The sequence below is a fragment of the Astatotilapia calliptera genome, chromosome 17, assembly GCF_964374335.1.
Source record: "Astatotilapia calliptera chromosome 17, fAstCal68.1, whole genome shotgun sequence".
NCBI lineage: Eukaryota > Metazoa > Chordata > Actinopteri > Cichliformes > Cichlidae > Astatotilapia > Astatotilapia calliptera.
The window spans coordinates 40,785,339-40,808,813 of NC_137438.1; the positions used below are offsets into that span (position 1 = coordinate 40,785,339).

General features: G+C 42.9%; 1 protein-coding gene across 8 annotated transcripts in view; it reads left to right on the top strand.

The window, feature by feature from the left end:
- The first annotated feature begins 6,101 nt into the window (after positions 1–6,101).
- LOC113009022 (pleckstrin homology domain-containing family A member 5-like) overlaps positions 6,102–23,475 on the top strand; it is a 163,361-nt gene continuing 145,987 nt past the window's right edge. For 6 of the 8 annotated variants that reach the window (XM_080291518.1, XM_080291523.1, XM_080291524.1 and 3 more), the window contains exons 1-3: positions 6,103–6,260; positions 6,387–6,463; positions 7,173–7,230. In XM_080291518.1, coding sequence (XP_080147644.1) covers positions 6,169–6,260; positions 6,387–6,463; positions 7,173–7,230 — 227 coding nt within the window. In that variant the 5' untranslated portion in view covers positions 6,103–6,168. Of the gene's footprint in view, positions 6,261–6,386; positions 6,464–7,172; positions 7,231–23,475 lie in introns of all 8 variants that reach the window. The other 2 variants (XM_080291519.1, XM_080291522.1) reach the window with 1 other exon arrangement.

Sequence of the window (23,475 nt, forward strand, 5' to 3'; positions counted from 1 at the left end):
ACAAGACACAAGAAGATTCAGACATTTTTCATACTGTTTGTTAATTCACAAAAAAATTATAATTCAGTGAATTTAGAAGATAGAAACAAAGTATCTATCGCACTACTATCGATCCAGTATCAATTCCAGTGTTGTTGTCGATACTATTAATAATTGGATCAATGTGCCGCCTCTAATTCATGTATACAGATGTATAGTGCTGTTTACCTGAGTACCTTAGCACACAGTTGAGCTGTAGCATATTTTTCCATGCATTAGTTAACTATAACTGAATATATGATCGAATGTTATGTTGTCTGTCTGTCAAACTGATCTTCATCTCGATCTTTGTGACCATTCTTTGGAACAGATGTACTCTCTCTCCCTTTCACTTCCTGTCTCTGCCTAATGTTTTTCATGTTTGCGCTTCTATTTTTCACAAACACACGCACGTGTCTCATTGTCATTTTTGAAGTGGATTGTGAAGACCAATATAGGCTATCTATTAATTTAAACACTGGAATGCAAATAAATATTTTTAAAAATGCAAGGAAAACCATTAGCACTGCAGGTGAGCTATTTGTTAACAGTTGTCACGATTCTCATCACAAATTAGCACTTCTGGTGTAAATATCTCATGAACAAGAGAAAGCCATGCAGGTTCATTGTAATGGAAAACTCAGACTGAATACATAATTCCCAAGTCACAATATATGTCATCCACAGCAGTATATTCAATTCAATTTATTTACACAGCGCCAAATCACAACAACAGTCACCTCAAGGTGCTTTATGTTGTACAGTAGACCCCACAATAATACATACAGAGAAAAACCCAACAATCATATGACCCCCCATGAGCAGCACTTTGGCGACAGTGGGAATGATATGCTGTGTGCAGGCAGTTGAAGAGGACCCAAAACGCTGGACTCAAAACTGCACTTTATTGCAGCCTTGGGAGAAATATAAAACAATAACAAACTAAACTGGGAAATCCAAGACTATAACTCATGAGAAAACACACATGACGAGAAGGGAACCAACATTAACGACACAACAACAAGAACTAACTGACAGGGACTAAAATACACTGGCAGGCACATGAGGAAACGAGGAAGAGGTGGGCACACAGCTGGGACTCATGGACATAACGAGACACAGACCTACAAAGTAAAACAGGAAACACACAGATTATTTTACAACACAAAACTCAGGGACCCGAACAGAGCACAGAGGGAAGACACAGGTAAGGATAAGAAACATGAAGTAGAAAGTAATAATAATAAACTCAAAGCGCTGGGTCACCGATTCAGGACCGTGACAGGGAAGGAAAAACTTCCTTTTAACAGGAAGAACCTTCGGCAGCATAACTAAGGGAGGATTCAGGGTCACCTGGTCCAGCCCTAACTATATGCTTTAGCAAAAAGGAAAGTTTGAAGCCTAATCTTGAAAGTAGAGATAGTGTCTGTCTCCTGAATCCAAACTGGAAGCTGGTTCCACAGAAGAGGGGCCTGAAAACTGAAGGCTCTGCCTCCCATTCTACTTTTAAATACTCTAGGAACAACAAGTAGGCCTGCAGAGCGAGAGCGAAGTGCTCTAATAGGGTGATATGGTACTACAAGGTCATTAGCTTCCTGTCTGACAGACGCCAGGTGGTCAGACTGGGCAGCATCACCTCATCCCCCATCACACTGAACACTGGTGCTCCACAGGGGTGTGTACTGAGCCCTCTCCTGTACTCACTCTACACCTACGACTGCACAGCCACTAACAGCTCCAACATCATTGTGAAGTTTGCGGACGACACTACAGTGGTGGGTCTTATCACCAACAGTGATGAGACGACTTACAGGGAGGAGGTCAGCGCCCTGACCCACTGGTGTCAAGACAACCATCTCACCCTCAACGTCGCAAAGACAAAGGAGTTGATAGTGGACTTCTGGAGGTGCAGAGAAGTACACACCCCCATCACCATCAACAGCGCTGCTGTGGAGAGAGTGAGCAGCTTCCGGTTCCTTGGTGTACATCTGGCTGAGGATCTTACGTGATCAGTACACACAAACAAAACAGTGAAGAAGGCGCAGCAGCGCCTCTTCTTCCTCAGGAGACTGAAAAGATTCGGCACGAGCCCCCGCATCCTCAGGACCTTCTATCACTGTGCCATTGAGAGCATCCTCACTGGATGCATCACCACCTGGTATGGCAACAGCACCGCCTACAACTGCAAAGCTCTCCAGCGAGTAGTGCGGTGCTCTGAACGGATAATTGGAGGTGAGCTTCCCTCCCTCCAAGACATCTACAGGAAGCGCTGCCTGAGGAAAGCGGGGAGGATCATCAAGGACTCCAGTCACCCCAGCCATAAACTGTTCAGACTGCTTCCATCAGGAAGGAGGTTCTGCAGCATCCGGTCCCGTACCAGCAGACTGAGAGACAGCTTCTTCCATCAGGCCATCAGACTGCTGAACACGTCATAGACACCTCAGCTTCACTACTGGAACTTCAACATTATGCACTCCATACTGTATATAAATGCCACTTGTTTTGCACATATTCAACTCTGTATATTTTATATATTTTATTTATTGTTTACTCTATTTAATTTGTAAAATATGTGCGTGCGCACACACACACACACACACACACACACACACACACACACACACACACACACACACACACACACACACACACACACACACACACACACACACAGTGGGGCAAAAAAGTATTTAGTCAGCCACCGATTGTGCAAGTTCCCCCACCTAAAATGATGACAGAGGTCAGTAATTTGCACCAGAGGTACACTTCAACTGTGAGAGACAGAATGTGAAAAAAAATCCATGAATCCACATGGTAGGATTTGTAAAGAATTTATTCGTAAATCAGGGTGGAAAATAAGTATTTGGTCAATAACAAAAATACAACTCAATACTTTGTAACATAACCTTTGTTGGCAATAACAGAGGTCAAACGTTTACTATAGGTCTTTACCAGGTTTGCACACACAGTAGCTGGTATTTTGGCCCATTCCTCCATGCAGATCTTCTCGAGAGCAGTGATGTTTTGGGGCTGTCGCCGAGCAACACGGACTTTCAACTCCCGCCACAGATTTTCTATGGGGTTGAGGTCTGGAGACTGGCTAGGCCACTCCAGGACTTTCAAATGCTTCTTACGGAGCCACTCCTTTGTTGCCCGGGCGGTGTGTTTTGGATCATTGTCATGTTGGAAGACCCAGCCTCGTTTCATCTTCAAAGTTCTCACTGATGGAAGGAGGTTTTGGCTCAAAATCTCACCATACATGGCCCCATTCATTCTGTCCTTAACACGGATCAGTCGTCCTGTCCCCTTGGCAGAAAAACAGCCCCATAGCATGATGTTTCCACCCCCATGCTTCACAGTAGGTATGGTGTTCTTGGGATGCAACTCAGTATTCTTCTTCCTCCAAACACGACGAGTTGAGTTTATACCAAAAAGTTCTACTTTGGTTTCATCTGACCACATGACATTCTCCCAATCCTCTGCTGTATCATCCATGTGCTCTCTGGCAAACTTCAGACGGGCCTGGACATGCACTGGCTTCAGCAGCGGAACACGTCTGGCACTGCGGGATTTGATTCCCTGCCGTTGTAGTGTGTTACTGATGGTGACCTTTGTTACTTTGGTCCCAGCTCTCTGCAGGTCATTCACCAGGTCCCCCCGTGTGGTTCTGGGATCTTTGCTCACCGTTCTCATGATCATTTTGACCCCACGGGATGAGATCTTGCGTGGAGCCCCAGATCGTGGGAGATTATCAGTGGTCTTGTATGTCTTCCATTTTCTGATGATTGCTCCCACAGTTGATTTTTTCACACCAAGCTGCTTGCCTATTGTAGATTCACTCTTCCCAGTCTGGTGCAGGTCTACAATACTTTTCCTGGTGTCCTTCGAAAGCTCTTTGGTCTTGGCCATGGCGGAGTTTGGAGTCTGACTGTTTGAGGCTGTGGACAGGTGTCTTTTATACAGATGATGAGTTCAAACAGGTGCCATTCATACAGGTAACGAGTGGGGGACAGAAAAGCTTCTTACAGAAGACGTTACAGGTCTGTGAGAGCCAGAGATTTTCCTTGTTTGAGGTGACCAAATACTTATTTTCCACCCTGATTTACCAATAAATTCTTTACAAATCCCACCATGTGGATTCATGGATTTTTTTTCACATTCTGTCTCTCACAGTTGAAGTGTACCTCTGGTGCAAATTACTGACCTCTGTCATCATTTTAAGTGGGGGAACTTGCACAATCGGTGGCTGACTAAATACTTTTTTGCCCCACTGTATATATACACACACGTAGACATACATATTTAGTATACACATTCAGTAATATGCATACACTCTTATATTGTACATATATTTATTCATATAATTCTCAGATTTAGCCATTCGTATATTTGCCTGTTCTTATGTTATTGTACTTTGCACACCTCTGTTGCTTGTGAAGCTCGCACACAAGAATTTCACTCGCATGTACCAGTGTACCTGCACATGTGACAATAAAAGTGATTTGATTTCATGTTCAAGGTTTTACACGCTCCCATCCAGTTTCCATCTTATGTTCTCACGTCATTGTTTTCATAGTTGGTTCATTCCCAGTTTAGGTTTCAGTTTAGTTTCACCTCACCTTGTTTTTCTGTTTTTTGTGTATCTCCGTACCAAAGGCTCGCTTTTTGTGTAAACCTCTGTTCATCTCTTGCGTGTCTGCATTTGGGTCCGCACCACAAACACACCTGCGGCTTAGCCGTGACAAATTTCAAACATTTGATAAGGTGTATATGCTCTTTTTGAATAAAATATGGATTTATGAGACTTGCAAATCATTACATTTTTCTTTGATTTACATTTCACACGCAGTGGGAAGGTTTGCCCATATTTTCCAGCTGAAGAAACAAGCTGCTGCTGCAGCTCAGTGCTGGTTCTGATTAAAAAGGTGTCACAGGGTATCACAGTTTGTTTGTGGGGCTGCACAGCCAAAACCTGTCAGTGTGCCCATAATGACTGTGACAACAATGAGCATCAGAAGTGGACCATCGAGCAAAGGAGGAAGATGGCCTGTTCTGATGAATCATGTTTGCTTTTTTCACGTGGATGGCCGGGAGCTTGTGTCACGTGCTTAGGAAACACAGTCTGATGCTCTGGAAACCTCGGGCCCTGCCACCCATGTGGATATTATTGTAGGCGCCAGATATCTACTTTATATTTGGATTTACAATTAATTTCATGTTTGGTTTGTAATTCATAGATGCTTGTGAGTTACATAATTGATATTTTCAGGATTAATACATTTGAACATTTAGGTTATGTTTTCGTAAGGTAATGATATGGCCCTGTTTGTGATAAGAATCAAAAGAGGTGCCCATCACTTTAAGCATGTAAGTGCAATGGAAAACCTTTGTGGTTTGGGAAGAGGAGGAGCATGGCCGGAGAGGTTAGGAGTACACAGGTTGTTCTGGATAAATGTCTTATTTTTTGGAACGTTTATGCTTATTTAAGAAGGAGTTTATTATTAAGTCTTTAGTTAGTAATAAATAAAACAATCTTCAAGTCACAATTCAACTGGAAACATTTCCTTTTAGAAACCAGGAACACCCGTCAGCCACAGACTCCTTTTTTGAACATTTCCCTACATGCACCACCTACCTAAACGTTGCTGCAGACCATGTGCACCCTTTCATGGAAACGGTCTTTTTCCTTGGCTTCTTTCACAGTAGTATTATAATCATGCCTGATTGGTATGAGTTCAACCCCATTTACCATATAAATGGTGAAAAAACAATAATTCACAGGGAACGTGTTGATCTGCAGAGAAGGGCAGACCTAAGTGGGAATAAAGTTTATCATATACGAAACGAAAGAAGAAGAAACAGTGTCACTATTATCTGAATTTATTTGGTGCATTGTGAAAAGCTCGTGTACGGAACAGATGAAGCTACGTGTTATCTGGAACGTTTACCGGCACCAGTTTAGTCGCACGGCTGCCAAAAACGAGCCCATCGGTTCCCCAGGCTTGTGACAAAATCGTTGCTTGCATCTTTATCTTTTCTGCGCGTTCGCGCATTTCCTTGAGGCGCGCACAGGATGAAGTGCGCGCGCGCTTGGCACGGAGCCGCGCACTCCAGCCCATACCCGTAGTAAAGCAAAGCTCCAAACTAGACATGGCGGCGGATCCTCAGCCGGACTGGCTCTCCTGCCTTCCCTCTTCTTGGAGTTATGGGGTGACTCGGGATGGACGCATATTCTTCATTAAGTAAATATGACGCGGATACACGGATTTATGGATACCTACTGCTTTTTTCTCCGACGCATTCTTGTTTGGGGTTTTTTTTCGGGTTCTCTGTTCACCTCTCCCTCCCCCGTTTTCTTTCACCAACAGCGAAGAAGCAAAGAGTACAACCTGGTTGCATCCAGTTACAGGAGAAGCTGTCATCACGGGGCACAGAAAAACCCCAGGTAATACAGGATGTGTTTTTTCTACATTCCTGCGAAAATCCGTGCACGCACGCACGCACGCACGCACGCACGCACGCATCGCCTAGAAAAGGTTATGTGCGCGTCACGGTGGGAAAAAAGGGGCGACAAGTTGCGGGGAGAGCGTGAAAGACGACGGGGGTAGATTTCTTCTCTGCAGCAAAGCAACAGTCGCCCCTCTCCGCTGTCGGACCGTTGCGCACGGCGTCCCCCCGCCATCCCCACCCCACTTACTCCACCTGGACACTTTGCGACACACTTTTTAAAAGTTATGTCACGTAGGCTTTTGCCGATTTCCAAGCGGATTCCCTGCAGTGACATTTGATACATACCCCGCTTTGCTGCAGAAACCCAGTATTTCCAGTCACCACGGCCGATTATAGAACAATGCGCTGCGGCTTGTGCGTCAGCTCAGAGACGATATTGCCCCCAAATTTGCACATCTGCCGTGGGGAGGTTTTTATTGGGTGCATGCACATCAATGGTGTATTCCACCAGCGTGATACTGAGCAGGCAGACGCACACAAAATGATAAATTCTGCAGGAGGGAGGGGGCGGGATTGATTAAAAAGGGCGCAATCCAAACGAGATATTATGCTAGAAAAAGTGTGTTGCTGTTTGATTCGCTGTCTCTGTCACCGTTCCTTATGTTCCTGCTGTCTTGTGTTGTTTTTCTTTCCCTCCCTCACAGATTTACCAACAGGATGGGAGGAAGGATATACATTTGAGGGAGCTCGCTGCTTCATCAAGTGAGTTGGAATGTGTGGCATGGAAAAAAACATAGATAGGAAGACACTGATGGATGCAGAGAGGGATGGAGACGGGTTGGGTGGCTTGTCTTGGGCAGTGGGGTGCTGCTTTGTGTGCTTGGTAAGCTCTGAGATTCCCTCCCCTCTTCCCACCTCTTGGCCTGTCTGCTCCTTTGGAGGAATTCCCAAATCCTTCTGTTTAGCGGCCCTGTAATGTGCACACACATCCTTACCCACACATGTAGAAAACTGATGTGACTGAACAGCTCTTCGCCTCTGTCTCATAAACACACTCTCTCCAGTGAAGGGATTTACCCAAGAACAAGTCTGTACTGTTAGTGAGGCACAAGTTTGACAAGCAAGGGTGACTCAGACGCTGCTCCACTGCTTAACAGGCTCTACTTGTTGGTGTGCTGTGTGTCTGTTGTGTATGTGTGCACCCTCTCCAGGGTTATAACCAACTTCAGCAACCTGTGAGCTTTTTGCACACACATGTTAGTTTTTTGGTGTGACTGTCTGGCAGCTCTCTGATCACCACAGATACACTTTGATTTTCTTCCACCTATTTTCACACTGACTTTTACTGGAGCTGCTGGTGCAGCTTTACTGGAGCTGCTGGTGCTATCTGTGGATATTTTGAAAGCAGCAGCTGACACATGCAGTGAGCTAATATAGCCATTCTATAAATAGACCAAACCTGGTGCTCATTTGTATGTATACATGCATGCAGAGTGTACCCAAACACATCTTCAGTGTATTAATGCATGCACATGGACATGTAAACCTGCAAGCACAGTTGCATGTGTTAAGCATTACATGCTTGCACAGTTGGATAACTGCAAATGCAGCCAGAGCATTTTAAAGAGGCTGGGATTAGATCAGGACACATTCAGAGGCAGTACAGAGAGACATGAGTGTGTGATGGTGCTTGAGTTGTTTTTCACATGATAGGAAAGAAAAGAACTCGTGCATATATTCTGGCTTTCGTTGTTTCTTGGGGAGGGCACACGTCTCTAATGTTTTCTGATTACTTACTGACGTTTCGTTTGCTTATCGAGCTTTTCAAGCTGGTGTTTGATACATGCAGCCAAAAGTGTTTATCTAAAACATGGCTCGCTGTGACGAGTGCTACTGATCATTGTAATGGAATCACTACATTGGTACCATCATACTCTAAGTATTATCTTTTGTTTGAATTAGCTCCTGTTGTGTCGTTCACCAGTTGGACCATCTGCAAAATAGTGAAACAATCTAAAGAGTCAAAAAGATGGTAAATGGACTTGTTCTTTACTCTACCTGAGCACTCAACACACTTTATACAACTGGCCTCATTCACCACCTAATCATGCAAGCACTTTGTTCTATGCTTTTTCTGCTGACGTGCTTTCACACACACACTCCAGTGGATGTACCGGAGAGCAACTTGGAGTTAATATCTTACCCATTTGGCATGCAGACTGGAGCAGCCAGAGATCAACAGACACTAACTCAGGACAGTGGGACACAGACTCCGATATCTTCAGCTACCTTTCTCATATTTGGCACACAACAAGAAGCAGTCCATGTGGGGAGCATTTTTCACAGCCTATAAATGCCGTGGCCCACCTGGCTAAAGTTGACCACAGCTGGAGCATTTTTTCCCTCAGTTCCATTTTATTTATACAGCACCAAATGACAAGTCGCCTCAAGGTACTTTGCTTTGCAAGGTAGACTCTACAATAATACATACAGTTGCATTGAATAACTTAACCTAATTGTAAACTATAAACAAGTTTAAAAAAAGATTAAAGAATGAAGCAAATGGTGTAACTTACTATTGTTTTACCTGTTTGGCTGAGATCTGTCCAATTATGTATACTAATTAAGGACTGCCCCAGCTTAGCTTAGGTCACGCTATGCTTTATTTAAACAAACACTGAACATTTAGTTACCAGGACAATGCAGCAAATTGTGTGTACCGATATAGCCGTACTGAGCAGGTGACAGGAGGAGGCAAAGTGGTCAAAGTCGGTCATCTCTGGAGACTGAATGATGCCAGTTCAAATGTGAAGTAAGGTATTGGCAAATTGTAAGTAGCCCGTCTAGCTGGTGGGTGCTCTGATAACTCAACAGTGTGATTTATTTTTTTGTTTGTTTTGTTAGAGGACAAAATAAGTAGTGATTACAGGTGGAAAAGCTCATTTGGATATTAGGCCATAAAAAGCAACTTCTGTGCTGTCCTCGAAGTGGCGTGCTCGGCTGAAGGCGAACATTCATGCTGCCACATTCACAGGCTTGAATACAATGAGAAGCATTTGACACAGAGCAGTCACACTAAAGGACACTGCATCATCACCACTTCTTGAAACCCCCCCACATTCCTCTCAAATTCCTCTTCGGTCATTTTTCTATTAGTCCATTATTGGGAACGTTTTCTCGCAGCTCACGCCTCATCAGTGGCGTTGAAGGGCATTTCTGCTCCCTGAGTTTGTGATGGTAGGTTATTTGTCCTCAGGCTGAGCTTTTCAGGGTCAGAAACCTCCTGCTTGGGTTAATCTCCAAGTTTCCATTTTGAATGTGTTTATGTCCTCATATTTATAATTTAACTCAGTTAGGAATTCTTTAAGCCTGAGGTAGAGACATGTTGGATTGCCTGGAAACAAAGTCCCTCTCGTATAAATAACCCTAAATACTTTTATTTGCTTACTTGCATCTTATTTTGGCAGTACTATCAGCTGGGATTAACTTCCTGTTGGAGTTGTAATGCTATTATTTTGAAGGAACGACTTCCTGTATAACTGTTGTCGGTGCAGTTTGGCGACAGTCGGGGAGGTTGGAGGGAGTGTTGTAACGGAGCTTGTGGAAGTTTATCTTGTCATTAGCAGCCCCGTTGATGAGGCACAAATTTGTGGTTATAAGTAAATAAGTACAGGTTTAAATATTGTGCATGACAGAAACTGTACATTTGTTATGTAGAAGGTTAAGTTATTTTATGTTGTAAAGGTTTAAAGTTGTACTTTATATTCTATTTTAGGCTTTTTCACCTTCATTGTGGGGAGTTTTCTACAAACAGTTTAGAACCACAATGACTGAAAGTCTGCAAACCTCGAGCAGAATATGAGGCAAGCCTCTGGCTTTACTCTCTGCTCAGACTCAGTCAAATGCTACAAAACTAAATGGACAGTACTACACTGTAAATATCTTTATTAATCAGCTATGTACCACAGGCCTTCAAGCTGGCTGTAGTTACACCTTTACTCAAAAAGCATCTCTAGACCCAGCAGTCTTAGCTAATTATAGGCCAATCTCCAACCTTCCTTTATATCAAACATCCTTGAAAGAGTAGTTGTCAAACAGCTAACAGATCATCTGCAGAGGTTTATTTGAAGAGTTTCAGTCAGGTTTCAGAGCTCATCACAGCACAGAAACAGCTTTAGTGAAGGTTACAAATGATCTTCTTATGGCCTCTGACAGTGGACTCATCTCTGTGCTTGTCCTGCTAGACCTCAGTGCAGCGTTCGATACTGTCGACCATAATATCCTATTCGGTCTTTAAATCTGATGTCAGTACTTGTCTGGGCCCAAACTCCGCTTCAGGTCCCAAAGTCAAACGAACACTGCGGCATCAATGAGAGTTAAAAACTGTCTAAATTCTTTCATCTGTAATAAAATGTTCAGTGTTGCTGCTTTACCAGGTGTAACAATTAAGTTTAACATCCAGGCATCCATGAAAACAGGATTTATTACATTTAACAGAGTTAGAAGTTAGCAGGAAGTTAGCTCGCTAGTTTCCACCTAAACATGATATAGCATGTCCTGACTGAGAGATTAATGAAAAATTCAAACGTACAGCTCTGCTATCACTTCCAACATAAATGAAGACAGAAAACTAAACAGCAGTGACGTTTGTAGGGTTACTGAAGTTGGGCTAGCTGGTATATAATGATGTGCTACGTGATCGCTAGTGACACAGCAATGTTAGCATAGCATCAGCACAGTGAAGGTGGAGGATGAACGTGTCCCAGTTAGGTAGGTACTAAACAGTACCTGGTACTATCGCCTAATTGAAAACTGTCATGCTGGTACTAATGGAAAAGGGCTAAGTTTTCTATGGGAGTGCTTTCTGTCTAACACACTCGTACTCCAGTGGATGCGTCGGAGAGCAATTTGCTCAAGGATATTTGGCTTGTAGACTGGAGCAGCCGGGCATCAAACCACCAACCTTTCAGTCAGCAGATGACCTACTCGACCTCCTGGGCTACAGCAACCCTCCCTACTGGGTGCTGCACTGAGGTCTTTCAGGAAAAATACAGCAACATAGTGGAGTTTGTGCTTAAATCCTTGTTTGTTCCTGCGAGGAAAGTCCACACAAGTCCAGATTTCCGAGGACGGGAGGACACAGCTTGCGGGCTCGGGGGCCCGTCACCTCGGGGGCCCGTCACCTCGGGGGCCCGTCACCTCTGGGGCCCGTCACCTCGGGGGCCCGTCACCTCTGGGGCCCGCCACCTTCAGCTGAATTCTATGATACTTCTAAAGTATAATTTCACCAAATTATACCGTTCAGTCGTAATGAATAACCTGGACACTCATGTCACCATTAGGTTTTTGCAGTGCGAGTTTAATTCACAGTATTTTAGTGCATCTGCAGCAATCCTGGTAACCATGGACACTGTGTGGATGCATCGATGTAGGTCAGACTCTGTGAAGTACCCCTCATGTCTCTTTGAAAGTAAAAAGAGGTCATTCATCATCTTGTGGAACTAGTTTTACAGCATGATCTTACTGGAAAATTGCAAAATAAATGGAAACCTGTTGAGGATGGTGTGCGCTCACAGTCAGCTATCCTGTGTGTGGTGAGTTCGTTCATCCCCTTCTCCTGTTTGTCTCCCACTTTGCTACTGCAATCTTAGAGAGATTTTTGCACTTCTATAAATTGTGAAATGTTGTAATTATGCATAGCATGTGTGAGTGCAAGCACGTCTTTTTTTTAAAGATTGTTTTTCTGTCTAATCTTTACTCTCAAACCCTTAAACACCAGCAAGTCTGCAGCTGAGAGAAAAACGGGTCCACAGTACCGATGCACGCTATTTTTTCCAAGTACCGTCTCTTGGTGTCCGGGCACAACCGGTCTTGATACAGTCCTTTGACTTTTGAGCTGATTTTAAGCATGGTTCTGGCAGTCGTCCTTCCAACACAGTGTGTTTGTTTTGATTCGTGGCCTTCTCAAATGGCGCCGCGCTCCCACAATGCATTGCGGCGTTACATCAACGCCAAAGCCCGAGCAGTCCCCCAGGTGCCCAGATGGTGGTGGTGGGTGTAGCAGTAGGAAGGGGTGCAGGGGATGAATCAAACCTATTAAAAACGGATTCAGTTCATTTTCTCCACTGTCATGTCCGTCGTCGTTCCTTACGGCGTTTTTATGCTTGCTGCTTCACTTGTGTCGTGGGTGGTGCGTGTTGACATATCACATTTTGTGTCATGAGATACAATCTTTGTGGCATGTCGGCCAATCGCACAGCTCTTACTTTTGTAATTTTGTGCATTGCATCGCGGTCGTCGGCTTGGCTGAACAGACGAGTGCGATCATGTGGGTTTTTACCTCCATCGTAATGATGATTAGCACAGAAGGTCAGAGACACACAGACGCACACAGAGAGATGTTGCAACTGAAAACTCAAGCTTTCAAACAGTTGATTAATGAAATATATAAATAATTAATTAAATGTCTTAATAATTAAATATATGTTTATTTCATTTTGGCACTCGAGGCCCTCCATACCACAAGACTAAGCATCAGGGTTTCAAATGAACTACAGTTCTGTCTGGGTCTTTGGTTGATTATTAAGCTGGAGTGAAAGCTCCTCTTGAAAGCTCCCCTGTGCTTCGAGGATTCTGACTTTAGCATGAGTTGGGAGTGTTGACTCATTCAAACATAATCGTCCAGGTTTCACTAAGGCAGAGTAAACCAGTTTATTAATTATTAATTCATATACTAACAGAGACTTCCAGGAGTCAGACCTAACATATAATCCACATGTCACTGTTTTACTCCTTGGTACAGTTGTGGACACTATATTTTTCTTTTGTTGTGATTTTAGTGTTTAAATTTCTTTTTGTTGATTTTTGGAGAAAACACAGTCTCTAAGGGGATGTGGTTTTGGGGGGATAACATTTATAGAAATGAGAGCCGCTCCATCCAAAGTGGGATAGACCCTGTCTCTCCCAACAAGACCAGAAATTCTTCCAAGTATTTATACAGCCCACATCATTTTTTTGGACAGCAGTTTAAGGAGAACATGAGCCTAACATGTCACTGCTGGTCAGACTGGAGAGGGTTCAGAGAATAGTACAGTAAGACATTGTTTTAGCAAATTCACAAAACGATTTAACTATTTTAATGTATCAGGTGTCGTTACTGCCGACGTGAACTGTAATTGTATGGAATTTACCATCATCCTTTCACGTTTCGCTGGAAGATAATTCACTGTGGTTGCTGCTGTCTGTAACTTCATATCTCAAAATGGAATCACAAATAAGAGTTTGTTCCAAAACGGGAAAGGCAATTAGAGACATGAACTGGTTGTTTGTTTGCCGGAGATTTCTGTTTAGAAATTTCTACGTCCATGTGCCCAAGCTGCATCCATTGGCGTGTATGAATGTTAGAAATCATTTAGGAAGAAAAAAGTGCACATATGAATGGGTGAATAAGGCGAGTGTGCAGGTAGAGCAATGAGCCTGGCTCATGTAAATGTAGTTGGCATCAGTCTCTGAGCAGACATTCATGTGCTCATCCATAGAGACTTTACATTACATTGGACCAACTTCACATGCACCTGCAGGCAAACGTCAAAGAACTAATAGAAATGATTACGAGGGCCTGTTGTCTCTAAATGTCTGTGTGTTTAGTCAAGTTTAGTCAATAGTAATCAGTGGAAACATCAGATGCACTTGTGTTTACTGTCGGTAGTCAAATCTTTCCGCATTTTACAGAGATAAACATTAGGGTAGGACAGGATGGAGGAACTGAATGAAAGAGAATCGGAGAGTCTAACCTGGAGCTGACATCACGGTGTCGTAGTTATGTCTGGCCACTGTTGCTGCCAGTTTCCTCCTCCTTTCCTGATCCTCTCTCTTTCCCTCTACTATGTCTGTGTGTTGTTGGTTTGACTTGGCAGAGGATCAGTGCTTTGGGAAGGATACAAAATAAACAGAGTAACACAAACTAATCTTCCCTGCTGCTCTCCCACCAGAAAACACAACTTCATGCATGCAGCAGCTTATTCTAAGTAAAACTTCATGACTTTCAATAAGACAGTGAACATGTGCCGTTCTCAGCGTGTAGGCGACACAGGTTTGGACTTGTGTGTGATTAAAGTGCAAATTAAGTGTAACAAACAAGCTGGACTGTGTCCTAATGAGTAGCCATGCTACTGGGTTGTTGTTGTTGTTTTTAATCAGTGAGATATTATGTTTATTCATTGAGTTTGCTGTTTGGTCCTGGCAGCTTACAGGTTATGTTCCCACGAGTCATTTCCACCTGTTAGAGGAATCTAACGGCTGCGACGCGTTAATGTGTGCAGAACCAGTTTTTCACAATTATGTGAGAAAAGAGTGTGTGTGGTTTGAGTAAGCAGTAGGGCTGCTTTTCTGTTTGACACCAGCAAGCTTTCAGTTTTTGCATCGACTGCAAACTGCACACAAAATGTGCCTAAGGAAAGCCTTTTATTGGCTGAACTGTTGGGGCAAAATATTTACTTATTAAAACATTTAATATGAGCAAAGAATATTGAACATTACTGTAAAGTATATGACAAATGTTTTAAGGTTCTCTTCTGTGTTGCAAAAAACCCAAACAAACAAAGACCAGTCGTTTCAGGTTTCCACAATCCAGACAAACACTTGTTGTCCTTTGATGAAATTGTTGCCCACAGCAAGTTTTTTTTTAGATATTTACAAATGAGAGATTTTATTAGAACAGCAAAACTAGTCCTTGTCCATTTCTGGCCCATCAACTCGAAGAAATGATGGTGAAAGATTGTCAGGGAAGGGGCCTGATTTCTAAAATGTATAATGAACTGGTGGCTGCCTCTCCAGAAACGTCAGCAAAGAAGCTCGAGTTCTGGAGAGGGGACTTACAGGAGAAATATTCATATTAATAAGAAATATTAGAGATGCATTTAGAACCAAAACTTTTTCTGCTGGTTATTTATCCAGCTGTCACATAAGGGCTGCTGGTGGCCAACAGAGTGATTGCAGTTGCTTGGAAAGAGGTGGATCGACCAAGGATAGAATGGATTTCAGAATTAACATCAACTCTGAGCTTAGAAAAGATCACCACGCAGGGGAGACTTGCCCCGGCTGGTGGAAAATTTGGGGATGATGTTTATTGCTTGGTATTGAATGACTACTTTCTAATGTACGTGTAACCTGCGAGTGTGAGTCATATATGGTGGGAGTCGCACACAGCCCCCCCTCCCTTTATGGTGATATATGCACTATTGCAGTATGTGTAGTTTGTAGTGTAAGTTCAGCAACTTGTTTACGTTTTAGTGGTCGTGTACAGGTGTTATGTTTGAAGATAAATAAACACACTGTTGGAAGAAAAATCCGTTTTCCATATAGTTTTGTTGTTTATCATAGTTAATATTATATTACAGAGATTAATAGATGTAGTAATTACATTTTCCATTTTAGCCATCAGCAAGTTTTGGTCCACCACGATTGGTCAGATGGTCCACTTGATTTGTGCGATTCCTCAATGCGATGTTAGAGCTGAGCAAGCTGTCCGTCTCCATCACTTCTTCTGTTCAACGAGGTGCATGAGCGCACAGCGAACGTAAGGTAGGTCGGTTGTGTTGAGAGATTAGATTGGCCAATACAATGTCAGTAATGAAAAATTAACAAATGGCTTGTGCCGGTACTTGTAGGGCCGATGCAAAGTGGACTTTCAAGCCGGCCTATAGCTTCTAAAATTATATCGACAAGGAAAAAACCAAAAGTATATCGGCCACAAGTGCATGCAATGAGCAAATGCCCGGTACGCCAGATCTGCAGTCCAGAAAAGGTCACGGCTGAGTGATTTTATGATACGAATGAGAAGTTGTGTACTAACTAAGTTTGTAAAATTAATGGGGCTGTATTGCTACTGCCAACAAGTGCTTAAGTAAACTTCTGTCACGACATGAAATGTGTACGGTCCCGGTTGTCTGCCAGTGACATAGACATTGTGAGATGTTACAGCACAGCTGCTTTCATGTTTTGTATGAAAGAATAGGGACAAAGACTGGTGACAGGCCATGAAGGGGATCTGATAGCGTCTGAGTGAAGGAGAGAAGCGTAATTAAAATGTCTGTAACAACAAAAATACCTTTTAAGTTTATGCAGGTGAGAGGAACAGAAACTGAGGGCTTCATGCTCATGACTTTGGGTTATGGGATCTCATTCATTAGCACTGTTACTTCTTTGGTGACCTCTCTGTTCAAAAGTGTGTCTGTAAAATATTGTTTACTGCAGGATGAACAGGTTAGCAAGCTGTACTCTGGTGGATTTACAGTAAAGAGCAGTGTGTTGGACAGGTTCAATTCAATTTAGTGTTATTTATACAGCACCAAACCACAACAACAGCAGCCTCAAGGCACTTCATATTGTAAAGTAAAGACACTATAGTATTACAGAGAAAAACCCAACAATCATACGGCCCCCTATGAGCAAGCACTTTGGCGACAGTGGGAAGGAAAAACTCCCTTTTAACAGGAAGAGGAAGTTGAGGGGAGGAAGACAAAGCAAAGACCCGCTGTGGAAGAGAGGCAGAGATTAATATTGACTAGTAATTAAATGCAGAGAGGTCTATTAACAAACACATGAGTGAAGAAGAAACACCCAGTGCATCATGGGAATCCCCGGCAGCCTATGTCTATTGCAGCATAACTAAGGGAGGATTCAGGGTCACCTGGTCCAGCCCTAACTATATGCTTTAGCAAAAAGGAAAGTTTGAAGCCTAATCTTGAAAGTAGAGATAGTGTCTGTCTCCTGAATCCAAACTGGAAGCTGGTTCCACAGAAGAGGGGCCTGAAAACTGAAGGCTCTGCCTCCCATTCTACTTTTAAATACTCTAGGAACAACAAGTAGGCCTGCAGAGCGAGAGCAAAGTGCTCTAATAGGGTGATATGGTACTACAAGGTCATTAAGATAAGATGGGGCCTGATTATTTAAGACCTTGTATGTGAGGAGCAGGATTTTGAATTCTGGATTTACCAGGAAGCCAAAACAGGAGAAATCTGCTCTCTCTTTCTAGTCCCTGTCAGGACTCTTGCTGCAGCATTTTGGATCAGCTGAAGGCTTTTCAGGGAGTTTTTAGGACTTCCTGATAATAATGAATTACAGTGATAGTACCAGGTACTGTTTAGTACCTACCTAACTGGGACACGTTCATCCTCCAGCTTCACTGTTTATGCTATGCTAACATTGCTGTGTCGCTAGCAATCACGTAGCACATCATTATATACCAGCTAGTGCAACTTCAGTAACCCTACAAACGTCACTGCTGTTTAGTTTTCTGTCTTCATTTATGTTGGAAGTGATAGCAGAGCTGTACGTTTGAATTTTTCATTAATCTCTCAGTCAGAACATGCTATATCATGTTTAGGTGGAAGCTAGCGAGCTAACTTCCTGCTAACTTCTAACTCTGTTAAATTTAATAAATCCTGTTTTCATGGATGCCTGGATGTTAAGCTTAATTGTTACACCTGGTAAAGCAGCAACACTGAACATTTTATTACAAATGAAAGAATTTAGACAGTTTTTAACTCTCATTGATGCCGCAGTGTTCGTTTGACTTTGGGACCTGAAGCGGAGTTTGGGCCCAGACAAGTACTGACATCAGATTTAAAGACCGAATAGGATATTATGGTCGACAGTATCGAACGCTGCACTGAGGTCTAGCAGGAGAAGCACAGAGATGAGTCCACTGTCAGAGGCCATAAGAAGATCATTTGTAACCTTCACTAAAGCTGTTTCTGTGCTGTGCTGAGCTCTGAAACCTGACTGAAACTCTTCAAATAAACCATTCCTCTGCAGATGATCTGTTAGCTGTTTGACAACTACTCTTTCAAGGATGTTTGATATGAAAGGAAGGTTGGAGATTGGCCTATAATTAGCTAAGACTGCTGGGTCTAGAGATGCTTTTTGAGTAAAGGTGTAACTACAGCCAGCTTGAGCTCTGACTGTTTGTCAGCCTGGCTACAGAGCTGAAGAGAAACCTGGGGTTGTTCTTTCTTACTTCAATCGGTGATGAATAGTAAGATGTTCTGGCTTTGCGGAGGGCTTTCTTATAAAGCAACAAACTATTTCTTCATTCTAAATGATGATCTTCTAAATTTGTGACACGCCATTTCCTCTCCAGCTTACGAGTCATCTGCTTTAGGCTGTTTGAGAATTATACCACGGAGTCAGGTACTTCTGATTTGAGGCTCTATTTTTCGGGTAGTTCACGAGTAGCTGCTCTGTGTTGGTTCAGGGCATTGAAGAAGATAACAGCACTCTCAGAAAGACGTCTAATGTGATTAAATCTGTTCCTTTTAGGTTTTTTCTTGTTTTTTTTTTTCTTTACGTCAAACACTTCCCATGAGGGTTATTAGCTGGGTGGGGCTGAACTACTCATGAGTTGTTTCCTGTGCAGTCCCTGCATAATACTCACTGGCACACACACATCTGCAGCTCACCCTGAGCTCCAACATGGTATTAAATGTTGCTGAATTTCTGAGTGATTCCCTCCAGTCTGTTTTTTCATTTTTTTTAATGAACTATTTGTTTGATCACAGCATGGAATAATCAGCTTGGGCTGTAAGGCTTTGCTCTTTTTTTCCTGTTTCCTTGGGCAGAACAAGCTCAAACTCTCGTTATCTCGTAACAACAAATAATTGTCATCATCTTGTGTCCTACCCAGTTTGTGTCTCCATCACATATTTTATCCATGTTCCCACTGGAAGTGGCAGAAAGTCATTCACTTTGGTCTTTAGTCACCAGTTGCTTCCAGTGTGGACCTTTAACATTTATTTATTGTTACTTGAGTGTACTTAATTTTTATGTTGATGTCCTCTACGATATCACAGAAAGATTCAGCAGTAATGGTCAGATTTGGTTTATGCACAGAGAATAGTTAATAGTTGAGAATAAATACAGTACTGTGCAAAAGTTTTGAACCTCTCTCTTCTTTTTATTTTGCACAGACAATGGGACATGGGTAAGTGAAACATGGGAAAAGCAGGTTTCAGGAACAGTTCTCAGGTCCGGACGGAGTTTCCAAAGGGATTCTTTCGCTGTAGGCGGCCTTTATTCCATTCTTTGAAATGATGTCACGCTCACGTATTTCAGCATTGCTGAGGCCTCGGCTCCTGGGAAGACTTTTCTGTTTGCATGTTCTCCCCGTGTCTCCGTTCTCTTGGGTACTCCCACAGTCCAAACACATGCAGTTAGTGGGGATAGGTTAACTAGTAACTCTAAATCGCCCATAGGTGTGAATGTCTATGGTTGTCCTCAACTTTATTAGTGCAAAACACCCCATCAATGTATTTTCACTTAAACAAGCAGCTGTTTTATGCGCATTAAAGTTATATAAAATGTAACAGTGCTAATGCAAATTCCTCGCTGACAGTTTAACCAAAAGGCGTTTCCAGTGGAAACTGGCCGACATATCCTCAGCATAACCATGTATAACATCCACAGAACTTAAAAAGAGGTTATACACACACAATACGGTAACATTATGTTGAAGCACAGTACGTATCACTCCGCGAGGCTCCGCCTACGATAGCCGTAATGCTCCGACAATCCATCAAGCGGTGCGGCTTCGTAGCTTAGCAAAGTCGTACTGAAACATTTGACAGATTTTCGAGCGCCGTGCACATAAAATTGTTTCCAGGTCAGTAAACACAACCAGAGTTCATACATAAGGCACACGGGATTATAAGCAGGGGTGCACATAAGTGGTCTGCAGGTGTGCATTCGCTGTCAAAATAAAAGACGTGCACCAGATAAGACGTTGCAACGCACGTTTTCGTCCATATAAAAAGCACTGTTTTTGTCTCTGTGCGTTCATAATTTGCTCACCTCCTGCAACCACTTTCCCGAGAATACACGCTTCTTTTGTGGTTCGCTCTCCTACTGACATTTCTTTGGAGGTAGAGGAACACCAAAGTAATTGTTTAAAGGAGCTTCTTTGACATCTTTAAGAGTTCTAAACAAATGTCTGTCCGCCTCCAGAAAATCTTATGTATGCAAACACGCGTTTTAACTTCTTATCCGGTGTGCGTCTTTTATTTTGAAAGCGCATGTGCACCTGTGGACCACTTATGTGCACCCCTGCTTATAAGGACACTGTCGATTTTCAGAAGAATCAAAGGATGATTTTAAGTGCGCTGTATTTTCCAAACAACACGGTAATAACGACGGCCCGCTAGCATGCGCTACCAAAAATAGTGCTTTGTTGTGTATCTGACGGATGAAAGCTAAACCAGTTCCACACCAGTGAAGCTGCAGCATTTTTACAAACCAATTCTGGTTCATCTGTTTCATTCAACGATCCACTTTCGCTCTTCTCATTCTGCGTCGCCGCCATGCTTTTTCCGCCATGTGCGTATGAAATCAAAGACACTGCACATGCGCGTTTTATTCTATCGGCATATTTCATTTTCTTACCGTTGCCCAACATTACACCGGTATCACTTTGAACGGTATGATATGGCCCAGCCCTAATTCAGATGACCTCTTCTAGCATCCCCATGGTTTCAAGTGTTTGTGTATTGTTAAGCGTGGTTGTACCTCCACTTGGAGCTGTCCGTACGCATGATTTGCTTAAGAGCGACTCGTCTTAGACAATCGGTGATCTTAACAAAGGCGGGGCGAGTAAAAGCCCAATAGTGCACGGCTGCAGGGAGAAGGATCGCAATGAAGGAATCGAGAAACTGAAAGATTGAATTTCTGATGTGTTTTCTTCTTATCTTATCACAAGTTTTTTTTCTGTCTTGACTGATAAGAGTGTCCTGTGTGAATTAACTTTAATATTCTGCAGACTCAGAGCAGCACGAAGGGGGAGGTCTGTGTTTGAGCTTCAGAGCTCCATCACTCAGCTCAGTGCTGCTCATGTTCTCCGTAACTGAAGAATGAAAGTGTTTTGTCATCTACTAAAATAAGTGTTTGGAAAAGTGTCACAGAGTGTGCGCTCTCAGCCAAGGATTATCCTCCTGTTCAGAATAGATTTAGCAGGGTTGATATTTCCTTTTGACTTCCAGCGCTCGCAAGAATAAACCAGTAATTAGCGTCTTTTTGGAACCTTTTATGAGTTAGATTTTCCTATGGCTACGTCACAAAAGAAAAGGTTTGCATATGCAGGACTAAAAACGTGCGACTGAGAAAACTAATCGTAACTAATTTGAACACATGTCAGCGATGTGGTTTACGAGGTTAAGTCTCATCTGCTGGTTTGTTTGCAGAGATTTGGAATCAAAGACAGCTTTCACATTTGAACTCGTGCTGTTCTCCATCAGATCTACAGCTTTCCAACACGTTTTCATTAAGTTTTTGCTGAGTGGCCAGTTCAGCCTGTCATAATGTCTTTAGCAGTTTTTCGCAGTATTGTCGTTGCCCTGTTGGGCATTCAGGCAGAACGAGGGCAGATAGTAGTTTGAAATTGATACCATGGATGTATTTCAGTGACCTCGGGCTCAAGGTCAAAGGTCAAGTTTTCTGAAAGTCTTCTAACTATGATAACTCGAGAGCAGGAGGAGCAGCACGGGCAGCTGCCAGTATATTCCCTTTAATTCCTAGTGTTAGTGGTAGTACTATTAGAAATGATTAGCTTAAAGCTGCCTGATGCAGTGCTGCGTACGTTTATCGTCTTGTTCCTGCTGAGCCTCAGGAAGTGAGGTCAGAGCGGCCTCAGGAAACACACTGAAGAGTCTTACTGTGGCGTTCGTCTCGTTTCTGTCTGGGAGTCGGTGCTGTTTTCCCCTTTGCTGGTTTTCATGGCTTGTTGTTATTTTTGTCCTGTCCTCCTGTGCAGGCAGGTCACAGGGCTGGTTGGCTACACAGAGCATCTGTGTAGTTGCTGCTTTTAACCTTGGTGCGGACACTGTTGTCACCAGACTTTTAAGCACCACGCTTCTCAGTATTCAAACACATCTGTCACCCCAAATAATGACATTACAGACTGTCACATGATAGAGTGTCCTTGCCAGAGACCTGGTACACAGTTTAACAAGTACTCCCCTGCATATGTGTGGGTATGAGTGTTATGAGGAGTCCTACTGCCTTTCTCTATCCTGAAGATACTCTCTGTAGTATTTTTGTGCCTTTACTTAAAGTAAGAAATGTTTTAGAATAGAATAGAATAGAATACTTTTATTTGTCAATTTTTTATTATTATTTATTTTTTATTTGTCAGTTTTCATGTGGCTCGCACGTTTGTACGAGTACAAAAGAATATCAGAGCCGGAGGAAAAAAGCTTCCTGATAGATCGACGGGGAGCGCTTTGTTTGCAGAAGTGTTGATACAGCAGCTAGTTGGGTTTGTCAATTAACCGTGTTGTTTGTTTGCATTGTTGCACAGTCCTGCCACATGTTCATGTCACTTACAGGAATACCTTAATAGAAAGAGCAGGACTGCAGTGTTGTCTGTGTTTGTGCTCCTGACTTTAGTTTTATTCATATAGTGCAATAACAGGCACTTTATATTGTACGATCAGAATCAGGAAGCCTCCTATGAGCAAGCACTTGGTGACAGTGGGAAGGAAAAACAGTTGGAGGCAAGTGAAGAGAGACGGGACCAAAGATGGACCAGTGAGGAGAGTCAGAAATTAAGGAAGGCTGGAGTTGGCCTACAAGTAGCCGAGACGGCTGGGTCAAGACGTGGCTTTTTTAGTGTGACAGTTGCCACCCTATGGGAGTGTGTTATGTAGCCCAGTAACTGAGAGAGGAACAGGTGATGTAGTGACTGAGACTGTGCAATAGCCTTGAAATTTGTTGACTTGCAACGACAGGTAAAATAATTCACAGCAACCAGAAGTTAAAGTTATCACAAAATGCAGAAGCTGTTGAAGTGGATGCCAAAGACAGCGTAAAACAGTTAATGATAGATGACCTGACATATCCACTAAATATCTGCAGTTAGTTATTTATGTGCAAAGGGCTTATCCATCCATCCTGTCTGCACACACCCAGGTCCAACTCTGTGCTTTGTTCACCAACCGCCCATCTGGACCTGCTGTTTTT